General features: G+C 37.9%; 1 protein-coding gene across 3 annotated transcripts; it reads left to right on the top strand.

The window, feature by feature from the left end:
• Positions 1 to 798: 798 nt before the first annotated feature.
• Positions 799 to 7,957, top strand: LOC103720435. Of its 3 annotated transcripts, none has more exons than XR_606172.4 (10): positions 799 to 1,029; positions 1,112 to 1,233; positions 1,315 to 1,430; positions 3,282 to 3,477; positions 3,584 to 3,676; positions 5,359 to 5,418; positions 5,578 to 5,652; positions 6,464 to 6,544; positions 6,960 to 7,182; positions 7,269 to 7,574. XR_606172.4 is itself a non-coding variant. In XM_008810128.4 (9 exons), the coding sequence occupies exons 1-9, from the start codon at positions 933 to 935 to the stop codon at positions 7,641 to 7,643; spliced, it is 1,215 nt and encodes a 404-aa protein (XP_008808350.2). In that variant the 5' UTR covers positions 811 to 932; the 3' UTR covers positions 7,644 to 7,957. The 3 variants fall into 3 exon arrangements, 1 of the variants encoding a protein (XP_008808350.2); XR_606173.4 differs by having other exon boundaries at positions 802 to 1,029; positions 7,006 to 7,182; XM_008810128.4 differs by lacking the exon at positions 6,960 to 7,182 and having other exon boundaries at positions 811 to 1,029; positions 7,269 to 7,957.
• The last annotated feature ends 4,453 nt before the right edge of the window (positions 7,958 to 12,410 follow it).

Here is a 12,410-nt window from a genome sequence, read left to right as displayed (position 1 = left end):
GAGCTCGCCTCTATCCCTCCTCCCGCTCTCCTCATCCATGCATATCTGCTTGCACCGGTACTTCATACTGCAGAATGCCATGTCACCCCTGCAACAAAAATAAAGAAAAATAGAACTTTTAAGTGGGAAGATATGCTCGCCTATATATATAGATCCTTCCCTTCTTGGAGCCTTCTGCGGCAAAGGTAGCAGAACTCCAAAAAAGGGCTTGTGGGGAAGGAATTGGGAGGAGGGGGGGATTGGAGATGGAATGGAGGAGAGAGAAGAGTTTCGGAGGACGGAGGTCTTGTTGAAGATTTGGGTGTTCTTTGAAGAGTTCTTCTGGGCTTCCATAAGGACACTCAAATCCGTCATCAAACACTTCCCTTCTCTCCCTTCTTCTTTTTCTTCAGAAGCGAGATTAGCGGCGAGACACTCTGGCTTGGATTAGTGACTGAGATCCAAGAGACTTTGCAGTCTACTGTTGCGAGCTCTGATGATGGTTTTGTTTGGAAGTGGGCGGGATCTTGGAAGGGACAGAGCCGCGAACGTCCGCATGATTGCTAATCGCGGTCCCGATAGCAGAAAGAAGACAGAAACAATAAAGTAATTTCAAAATTTAATATTATTTTTAATTAATATAAAAAATGATTTTACTTAATTTTATTAGAACAACCGTTATATCAAGGGTATTTAAACAATAACAGAGTTTTAATGCAAATATCAATTTGGAAAGAGTATTCATGTAAAATTCAATATTTAGATGGGTATACATGAAGAAAAAAAAAAAAACTTAAAAAAAAAAACAGAGTGGAAGGCCCGGGATCACGTGCCGTGTGTACGAGATCAGCTACCGGAAGAGCGCGCGCCGCAGCAGTCTTCTTCATCGAGACCTGACGTCTGATTCCCTTGACATACAAACGGACGGCCTCCCTGTCACCTCTCTCACTCTCATGGCCAGCGCCGAGGATATCAGATGGGCGAGAATATCAACCGTCGCCCTCGGCGTCGCGACCGCGGCGATCTCCGTCGCCGCGGCCTTCGTCTCAGGTAAAATCCCCGCCCGCTTTCATCTTCCACGCAGCCGAAACCCTACAGGCGAAAGAGAAACCCTAACACCTCCATCGTCCAGCTTCCATTGCCAGGCGGAAATCAAGGCGTCTGGCCTCCCACGTCCGCGAGCTCGAAGCCTCTCTCGCGTCCGCTCTCGAGAAGGGCGCCTCGGAGAGACGCGGCAGAGTTAGAGCTCAGCAGGTTCTCCTCCCACCTCCGTTTCTTGGGTTTCTACTCGTCTTTCTCTTTCTTCAGGGATTCTAATGTTGATGAAACTTTTAGGCCTTGAGGAAAGCCTTGGCTAAGCAGAGCTATGATGGACTGAAGCAGGCGTCCTCTTCCTCGTTTTCTTATCCCATGGCTCCCATTGGCACCGTGCAATCCTGCTTCTCCACGAGGTATTGCAGCTACGCATCGACTTACAAACTGTTATTAAGCTATGATGGTTGTTTACTGTTTGGTATTAGAGCGCTTTTTTTTTCGGAAAGAAAATAGCCCACAATATCACATATTGTGTTCATTAGCATGATGGATGGATGGATGGATGGGTGGGTGGGTGGATGTCGTGTTCATTAGTATGTATGTATAATCGATAGTTTATGATGTGGATGAAGAGAGCGTTTGGTATTAAAGACTTTTGGAGTCGCTATATTCTTTAATCATTGGCAGGAGAAAAAATAGAGATTTGGGGGTCCTCGTATATCGTTTTCATAAGTAGGAAGAAAAAAGAACATTTTGCTGTCAGAAAATAATTTACATGTCAACTGGCCCAAATGAGTTTGGCACTTGAGGTCCTTAGGACTCATCAGAATGATTTGCATACGCTTAATGATATCAAATTCTACAAGTGGCAGTTCAACTTTTTTGAACAGTGCAGGTGCATGGAAGACTACATACAGGTTTGACTTATAGTCATAAAAAAGTGGAGGAGGTACTGTTGACGGGAATGGAATGCTTTCTGTCAGTTACTAGTCCAATACCATTCTATCAGGCAGCAAGGGAAGCAAGGTAAAGCAGCGGAATAGATTGGAACAACTGGATGTATCAGAACAGCAGGCACAGTTTATGCCTGTACCAGCCTTGGTATCATTTTGGTCTATGAACTGGTATAAGATGGTTACCATCATAAAATGGGCCAATTCAAGCAACCTTGGTCTGCATGAAGATGAAAAGATTTTTTTTTTTTTTTTTCATACAGTACCCTTCCTTGTAACTTGGACACTTAGGTCCAACTAGATGCTTCGAAGTTCTATGGCCTCGACTTTTAAAGATAGCTAAAAAGGCGGACTCTTTCAACAATTAGTTAGCTCCTCATTTTCATGTTAGAAGTGAGTATTCATTCTTTTTAGTGATGGATCATGAGTGTAAATATTCAAACAACTTTGCAAAATGTTATCTTTCTTATATTCTTAGGATAATTAGGAAGTTTGAATAGAAACATACTAGAAGGCCTTAGCAAACTATATCTTGTTACCAAATTAGACACTTGGATATGTGCCCGAATCCGATTCTCACGTCTTTGTCCATATGACACTGCCCCTTCCAATAAATCCAGAAGTAGCACCTTGACATCCAACTATGTAGGCACAAATAGAAATTGGAATTACCAGAAGGAAACTTCTGCTAAGATAATCTGTGGGCAAACTTGAACTATCCTCATCCCTTTCTCTGATGTAGTAGTCACTTTACATGAAAGAAAGGAGTAGGTACTTATGGAGTCAGTCTATTGTCTAATTTTGAGTAGACTGAGACCAAAACATCAGTAACGGAAGTGGGAAGGGGTTTCTTAAGTTCTGTTGTGGCCACTGATGCTGATCTTGGACAGTTTTTAGGAGCTTAACAGACAGGGTTTCCTTCTATCCAGGCCAAACCAGATGCCAAAATTTATTCTAAGCAGAGTTGCCCTCTGGGAAGGCAGTAGAAACTTAATTTTATGGCTTTATTTCTGTGGGTGGTCATCTTATTACAAATGGATTTAGTGCTAGAGATCAGAGAGAAGCTGTTGCTATGGGCAGTTCGGCTGCTACTTACTTCCTTCAAGCTGAGTTGGTTTTTGTGGGGAAAAAGGTTGCATGTCTTGTCTTGCTAAAATTGCATTGGATTATTTGCAAATTCTTATTGATCATCAATACCCTGCTTGCTTTTATGGAAAAAGAACCTATTACCATGGTTATATGCTCTGTTTAGCAAATTTTACATCTTGGGATGTATTTATGGATGCATTATGTCTTCAATTCTCATGTTTGCAGAAATGGTACACCAAGGCAACCTCCACTTGTACCCCTTGCAAGAGCATGCTTGGTATTTGACCCAAGTCGAGTTCCCCCAGAGGCACTTGAAGGCCTTGCAGATTATTCCCATTGCTGGATCCTATATGTATTTCATCTGAACACTGACCTTGATAGGCTGTGGAATGAGCCTTCTAGATCCAAGTTCAAGGCAAAGGTGTGCTTTTCTGTTTTACAACTTCATGTTTTAATACAGTTCCCTTTGCTGTTAGTTCAGAAAAATTAGCATCATTTAGTATATATACTGGTGCTATATTGAACAGGTGAGAGTACCAAGACTAAAAGGCGGTAAGATGGGCATCCTTTCCACTCGATCGCCACATCGACCTTGTCCTATTGGTCTGACAGTTGCAAAGGTAAGAATATCTACCATAATCATACAAGCAGCTTTGTATCAATTTAGCTGTTGATCTATCTTTTTAAGCAATAAAATGGGTTTGAATCAGCAGCACCTCAGATTCAGCAACAGTCATGATTAGAGAATGAGAATGTCAATATAGATGTGAGGACCCGTGCGGGCGTGTGTTTAGTCCTACATCGGTATTCATTGGGTAGATCTTGGGTGCGTATACAGGATCAAGGAATCCAAATAATACTTTCCGGCTAGCCATTTTGGGTGAGGTCCTGGGTTGTTACAAATGGTATCAGAGCGGACCTGGACCATAACCTATGTGGACTAGGGGACACTGCATCACGGATCCATTGGAGCTAACCACAGGCCAATCGTGGTGTTTGTGATTAGATTTGAATAGATATGAACCCTTATCCTGACGAGGACGTCAGGGCTTGAACGGGGAGAGTATGTGAGGACCTGTGCGGGCGTGTGTTTAGTCCTACATCGGTTATTCACTGGGTAGATCTTGGGTACTTATACAGGATCAAGGAACCCAAATAATAACTTCCGGTTAGCCATTTTGGGTGAGATCCTGGGTTGTTACAATAGATGTATGGTAAAACTATGAAGGATTGAGATTGAGATGAGTAGGAGGAGCTACACGAGTTGCACAAATTGAGGACAAAGTGATAGATATTTAATTGAGATGGTATAGGCATGTAACATGAAGTTCTCAAGGGGCTCCAGTTTGGAGGGGTATTTAATCTATGTTGAAGGATGCAAGAAAAGGAGGGGAAGTTTAAGGTAACGTGGATGAAAAGATATAAAGAAAGCTTTAAAATAGGAATATTTAGCAAATGAGGATCCATAAAAGCTCCAAGAAGTTGGGACAAGGCTGGATGCTTATGATTATCATTACATGCATCCACATTTTTCCGGAGGCAAAGGGAACATTTATATGACTTATAGAGTACAGTCATTAACACAATGAAATGCTTCAATAGATATTTTGTTGTAGCCAGATTTCTATGTAAATTTTGTAGTTAGTAAAATGCTAGGCAGTTCGTAAGGAACCTGTAGAAATTTGGAGACCTAATTTATAATCTCAGGCTAGATTTAATGGTATGGTGTAAAACTACATGGGAATGTTACTGGGTATAGCTGCTCTACATGCAGTATGAGGAAGGTGTGCAATTGAGGATATCTAGAGTTAGCATTATGACCGCTTACTCTAGTTGTGATATTTATGAGGTTACAGAGAAGGTAAGTTTCATTCCTTGCATTATCTTTGGTGATTGAGACTTTTTTGACCAAATGGAACTCCCATATCTCGTGATGTGGATGACATCATGAGATCCTGTAGTTTGTAGGCTTGATTGTTGAAGATTGAGATTAAGATATATTGGAGTTTGTTTTTGACATTTGGGAAAACTGAGGGAAGACAGATTCTCTTACTAAGGAATGATCTTTGTGGGAATTTGTGGTCATTTGTAGTGATCAGCCTCATTTCTGGGATCACCACAGTATGCAACATTTTGTGCGTGCTTGGTAAAATACCTTGATCTTTAATTTTGGTACTCTGTGTCATCATATATTGTTAAATAAAATCTCTTTCTCATCTTTCAATAATTATGATATGAGATCGTAATGAGGAAAAGAAATGCCAGATTAATGTAATACGCTTTCTTCTTTAATATTTTCCAGGTGGAGGCATTAGATGGACATGCAATTTTGCTTTCTGGAGTTGATTTAGTTGATGGCACCGTATCTCTCTCTCTCTCTCTCTCTCTCTCTCTGTGTGTGTGTGTGTGTGTGTCTGTCTGTCTGTCTTATTATATATTGTGAAACACTGAAACTCATGCGCTTGTGGATTTGGCAGTTTTAGTAATGAACTTGTGCTTATCGCTTGACCTTTATCGACAGCCAGTACTTGATATCAAACCTTATCTGCCATATTCTGATAGCATTAATGGTGCAACTGTCCCTGAGTGGCTAAAGGTACTCTCTCCATGCAATTATATTTCTGTGACTGCATATTGTAGTTGCATCCCCCTCAAGCTGTCCTAGAAAACCACAATGCATCTGGCTAAGCATTGTATAATGCTTCAAATTTTATCTGAATCTTCTTCCTGCTTACATGATACCTGGCACATCATCCAGAGATTTGAGAACTTTATTATATAAGTCATCGGGAAGTAACGGATCTTGGAAATCTCAAACTTATTTGATGATCTTTTAAATCCTGTCTCTTGATTTAACATCTTATCTATTACTCGTTGCAGCATAGTGCTAGTCATGCAGCAGGTCTTTCCTCAAGGATGAGTTGCGAGGAGTGATGTCTATAGGAACTTAATTAGCTTTTTCTTTAAACTCCTTTCTGTACCTTGAGGAAGCTGGCAATGCTTTTGTGCTTCTTTTGGCGGTTCACCATACTTAAACCCTTTAAAATTATGTGTAATTACCTCAACCACTAAAATATATTTTATCTAGGAAATTGTTAACTAGAACCTGAATCAGCTGTTGCAACTTATTCACATGGAAAACAAGTATTTAAGTGCACAAATCCAATTTGATGTCGAAGTGTCATGAACTACTGCAACAATTTAGAGACTTTTGATTTGCAATGGTCTTGAATCTCTTATGGTTGTATTGCTTGTTTCTCATGTAACTTGTTAAGCTAGCAGATTCCCATGTTAAGGTATGATGTAAAGAAAATTCTTCATTCTTGAGATTTACCTTTGGGTGGGGTCTCTTTTTGCAATTTATTTTACATGATAGACGCGTAACTTCATTGTTACTACTGAAACAGGCGGAAAATTCCTTAGCTGTGGCATCTGTTAGCTTTTCTGCAGGCTTTGCTTCTTCTCTCTCCAGTTGCTGGATACAAGCTGTGAGTATAATTTATTTTCACAAAACAAACAATATCTTGGTGTCATCCAAAAAATAATCATTTCATGTTAGCTGGTTCACTGTCATGTGGTTCAAGGTCACTTTCTGCATTATATAGCTAAACGGATTTTGGAACCGTTCAGCAAAATGATCTCTAAGACCTTAGTGGCTTCCATTTATTTTTAGGAGTGTCGTTTCATGCATTTTATCTAGTGGCACTCAGATCCATTTCAGTCTTTTCCATTCCTTTTGCTTTGTTTTTCTTTTGAGATCCTTTTCAGTGAATTGCCTGCTCATATCCAGATAGCCATGATTTTCAAATATCTGAAAGGAACCTGATGTTTGCCTTCCCTAAAAGTAATCAATAAAGAGTGGGTTCGGTTGTAGCACTTCGTAATTTGTGTATTGCCTTTCAGATTCAGTTGATTTGTCACGATCTGCATTTATATTTGAATTGGTCAGCCTTGCATGCATCTCTGAAATGGGCCTTCATAAATTTGGCCATACATCCCTTCCATACAATCATCAGAATCACGCTCCCAACCAGGGACCTTGTTGATCTATTGTGAGTATTTTACTGAATGGTTCTAAGTGCCAACTGTGCCAGGCCAGTACCAGCACCCAGCATGGGTTAGCATGGTACCTATTTAACTCCTTTTTTTACCATTTTTAATTAAAAAAAAGGTTGCATTAATAGACATTTACTATGGTTTTGCTTGTTCTAGGAAAATCAATCACTGTATGCTTCACCAGAGGAGTTTCAGAGCTTAATTAAGGAGGTACTCTCTTGGGAGATAAGGTCGCTGTCTCAAAGGAGCCGTCCCCATCATGTGTTCTTGGGGAATGCGAGCCACAATACCTTAGAAGAATTGGTGGACGATGGGGATGGAGATCCCCATGATGCTTTCACTGGAAAGGCCTTGTCATCCTCAGTTGGTGACATAACATATCACCTAATCCTAGAAGGACTTGATGTCTCATACAGAATTGATGATAGGTCTAATATTATGGTTGAGAAAGTCGACCTCGCCTCCAATGCCAGAAACCAAAATCGTTACAATTACTCGATGTGGAGAGATAAGCTCAAGCAGCAAAAGTAATTATTATTATCATGTGACTTATTTGTAGGAGTAAAAGGTTTAAGAGGGAAAACAAGGTTCGCAGTCCAAACTAATATCTTGGCAGTCTTGCTGATCACTCATTCTTAAGTTTGCATTTGGTCATGAACTCTTGGTTTTCCCCTTGAATTTTTGTTTGTGGCAAAGCCCACCCACCCACACAAGAAGGGTCAGAGTGTACAAAGTGTAGTTGTAAGTGGTTTTGAGTTTTTCTGAAGACAGCATGTGTTGATGAATGCTGGCAACCGCTTCTATACATTGTTTTTATTCCAACTAGAGCAGCCCATCTTCTTATTTTTGCTCTTGGAGTGCCCGCCTGTGGATCTCAACTGCCTTGTTCAGCTCTTTTTATATCTTTTAGTATTCATAGTAGTTTAATGCTACTATGTGAGTCGCGAGTTGTTGCTTTGTTTATTGAGGAAAAGGGTACAGGATGGTCCACCTCCAGCGAGGAAGAGAGCCTTTCAACCACATGTCAAAGGAACATAATGGCAGGCTTCAGAATTGTCTTAACTCTTGCAATGGTTCAACTACCTGCATGATGGCTCATCTGCCATTGGGTGCAAATTCCATCAGTGACCCTCTCTCCTATCTATACACATGGGACTGCATCTGCCTTAACATGTGGAGAGAAGGCAGAATTTCTTTGGTAAGCAGAGTAGGCACACTTTATTGCAAATTTGCAATAAAATTACTTAATCTCAGTTTGTTCAAAATCCATTTTGATTTTTGAATGTCAAAATGTCAGGGAGTGTGTAATCTTGTGTTTACAAGGTTCATATGTAACTATGTATCTTGTATACAGAAACAAGCGAGGGTTTCTCTTGTTTTCTTTTCATTTATCAGGGGATTTCATGCAAAAGAAGGTGGTGGCGGACTGTCGAGAAATATCAGACTATTTGGAAAGACCAGTGAAACATGATCGAGGAATAGTGCGATCGCTCGCATCTGGAAGATGATGAAAAACTAGTATGGCAGGAACCAATGCGACCGCCACTTAGGTGTGCCTTGAAGATGTCTGTCATGATCTGCGTGGATGTTGCCTCTTCTAATCCTTCTCAGGATACTCTACTTCTGTTGTGTTCATTCATTGAAGCAGGTGTAACAGTATGCACTGCAGTAGTAGAAGTGGCACTCCATTGTGGATACCTGCTGCAATCTGTCTGGTTGCCTCCATCTGGATCTCAAATGCTGCATGGCAGTTGCAGGTGGAAAGATGCAGGTGTATGGTTGCTTGCAAGTAGGTGGTGGCTGAGTTGCTCCTAGGACTGCATGACTGAATCTAAGATGTAGATTCTATTAAAGGATTACCTTCATCTCTCTCCAATAATCTTAAAGTACTTCTAGTGCCATGACTATAATAATAAAAATGTTATGAAATAATAATAAATTTTATCATCATGCTTCTTATGTGATAAATTAGTAATCATCATCATATCATATAGCAATGTAATAATATGTAATTATCATAAATCCATATTATAATAATATAATACGGTATCATACTATTATATTTATCATATTATCTTATGTTACGTTACAGATGAAATTAAAAGTTAGTGTTATATATAATGTTTTATGGTATTGTGCCGTATTGTATTTTTATTAATATAGTTATTATAAATATTAATAGGTTATTAAGATAGAATAATGCAATAATTATATGAATTAATACTTTGTTATAACATAAATTATATATAGTGTGTGTGTGCGTGTGTATTAGTATTATATATTACTTTATATTACTATTATGGTTAGAGTCAAATTGTAGCTAGTATAACTCTTACATCGTTCCACCTTTTTTGAATTGGAAGATAGGGTTCCTACATCGATGATGATCGGGCCAATCGATGTGATCTAATTTTTTAAGCGGCTTATATGTGATAAATCATGTGATTTGGAGATCGTTAATCTATACATCCAATGCTAAAATTGGATGATTTAAATAGCATGAAATGATACATATTTTTTATTACTTACTGTATAGGCTTAGCATCTTCAAAGCATATGTTTTTTGATATGTAAGTAGTTTAGGGGTAGTAGATGATATCCAAATTATATGACTTTTAATATGTAAGTAGTTTAGAGTTAATAGACGATATCAATGACTCAAGTCATTGATGGGAGATTCAATTATTCAATTCAAAAAATATATAACTTTATGCGAGTTACAAGGATCTTATATTATATTATTACCGTACAATTTATTATTTTATATTTTATATTCTAAAATACAATATATTATCTTCAATTACTTAGTAATATTACAACGTCCTAATATAATATAATAATTTCTGGGGAGCCATGTCAATTGTATAGTGATCAAACCCTCTTCAAATTAACCGACCAAATACGGTAAGTAATGCCGTAGTTTTTAGATGGAAACGAGCCAAATAACCCCTTGTGGATTTGGATGCGTTTGGACCTCAGGCATCTAAAAGGACGAGCGAGCCAAATACCCCTTGTGGATATGGGTGCGTTAGGACCTCAGGCATCTAAAAGGACGACCAAATTGTCCTCACATCCGTGTCAGAGTAATTTCTTGTTACCTCTTAATGTACAAAATAAGAAGCCTCTAGACGCTTTCTCCTGGCTCTGTCACTGCGATGTGGAGGTCGTCGATAGCGTGAGAACAAGTGGACATCTTGCCAGAGAAATATCGTGGCTTCGCGCTTCCTTCCACTCCAATCGGGTCCAATTCCGATTGCGATATTCAAACTTTGGGCATGCCGTGTCGAGGTCCCGTCACATTCTGGTACCCTTACCCCTCAAACAAGTATTTTGAAAATATGTGATGAATTTTTGGCTTTAGACATAGACCATGCTTATGACATGCAAAATATTGACTCTTTGACTATGAAACAAAGAGATTCAATGACCAAAGATTTGATTATGCATGTTCCCCTATAATTTTTTCTGTAAGTATCCTTGGATTTGTGCTTGGCATGTCACTGGCTCATCCTATATTTTTCTAATAAAAAGGTAAATCATGTAACCGTAGCTTCTATCTTCCTTTGGTATAACTTGATGACCTAGTTTAAAATGTTTTTTTTGTTCACTTGCCTAAATTGTTGCATGTCGTCTATCACTAGCTTGTGGTGCGCTAAGTATGTTATCGCATCGAATTTCTGGTATTTAATAAAACTTTTATATAGATACTATATTTATTGCTTAGATTCTTATAAAGCAACTGCATGCTTGTGGGTCAGTTATCAACCGACACTCATTAAGTTTTAGCTTTCCTACCACGCTTCATGAATTAAAAGCTATGAATGATGATTCGGTTTTATATTTGAAAAAACATGAAACTAGTTGGATTTATATTTTTTTCTTGTGGGAAAATAAATTTGTAGAGGCTGTACAATTTGCATATGATGGACTTTCCGTATATATAGGGGGATGGATATTTTTATTTATATTCTGTTTCCGGCTTAAACAAGTCTGCAATTCAATCTGAAGAGGGAAAGAGAAAAACACTTGCACGCCTATAATCACCGTGCGGTGACGGTAACAGTGACGGCGCCTACATTCCGGAATTGGATCCCTCCAAAATCCAAGTTTTCAACTTCTCTGACCGCGTGCTGCCGGTCACCGTACTATTTTGGGGGCGAAATTCCCCCGAACCAATAGTTGACGGCATCGGACGGATATTTCCTTGTTCCCGCGACGGCGTTCCCTCTCGTCAATCATGAGGCACATTCTATCACTACCGTTCATCAATCCGTGATGTTTGTCCTTTCAAACGCCCCTTTCTTTCCCCGTGAATCTACCAAAGTGCCATCACGCCCGAAATCTTCTAGAACAATCCCGCGGCCAAGATGACGTGTTATGACAAGGCAAAGATCCGAAGGCAGAGATTCAAAATGGTTATTGCCTAATGGACATCCAATTAAATTAACAGCATTAATAAACCTATTTATTTTATATAAAAATTAAAATTACTTCTAAATAAAAACAGTATATATATATATATATATATATATTTATTTATTTAGATAGTTATTATATCACATAAAATTATTTTAATTATGTCTAAAAATTTTGCCGACGTGATATTTAGATTTATTTATAATTAACCAATATTATATTAAGTTATAAATTTACATATTGAATACAAAAGAATTTTAGAAGAATAATTGGTAGATTTTATACTATTACACGTCAGTTTAATTTATTTTAATTTTAGATTTTTTTTAATTTACTCTAAAAATATTATGTTACAAGATGCAACAATCTTTTTGAACCCATTTATTGCTTTATAGACATCCAATTAAATTAACAGCATCTGTAAACCCATTTATTTTATATAAAAAATCAAAATTACTTCTATATAAACAAATGCATATATATATATATATTTATATTTTTAGATGGTTATTATATCTTATAAAATTATTTTTATTATTTTTAAAAATTTTGCTGATGTGATATTTAGATTTATTTAAATTAAGCTAACATTATATTAAGTTATGAATTAAAATATTAAATAAAAATAAATTTTAGAAGGATAAGCAGTAGATTTTTTTATACTATAATATGCCAGTTTAATTTACCTTTAATTTTAGAATTTTTTTAAATTTACTCTAGAAAAATTGTCTTACAAGATACAACACTTTCCTGGACCACCAATGTATGACTCATAATCATAACATACAAACAAAGCTAATTAATTCCTTCCAATTATATTCTTTTGATTTCGAGTTCGCAGGAGTTCTTCTTAAAAAAAAAAAAATGTCACCCAAGATAAAT

The sequence above is a fragment of the Phoenix dactylifera genome, chromosome 7, assembly GCF_009389715.1.
Source record: "Phoenix dactylifera cultivar Barhee BC4 chromosome 7, palm_55x_up_171113_PBpolish2nd_filt_p, whole genome shotgun sequence".
Taxonomy (NCBI): domain Eukaryota; kingdom Viridiplantae; phylum Streptophyta; class Magnoliopsida; order Arecales; family Arecaceae; genus Phoenix; species Phoenix dactylifera.
This window is presented reverse-complemented; position numbering and strand designations above follow the sequence as displayed.

What these genes read in the sequence shown, in the direction of transcription:
- LOC103720435 (XM_008810128.4), top strand. Translation starts at nt 933, where the DNA reads ATGGCCAGCGCCGAGGATATCAGATGGGCGAGAATATCAACCGTCGCC. An exon ending in GCAGAGTTAGAGCTCAGCAG is followed by an intron (nt 1,234 to 1,314) that starts GTTCTCCTCCCA and finishes TGAAACTTTTAG; the next exon opens with GCCTTGAGGAAAGCCTTGGC. An exon ending in TTGATTTAGTTGATGGCACC is followed by an intron (nt 5,419 to 5,577) that starts GTATCTCTCTCT and finishes CTTTATCGACAG; the next exon opens with CCAGTACTTGATATCAAACC.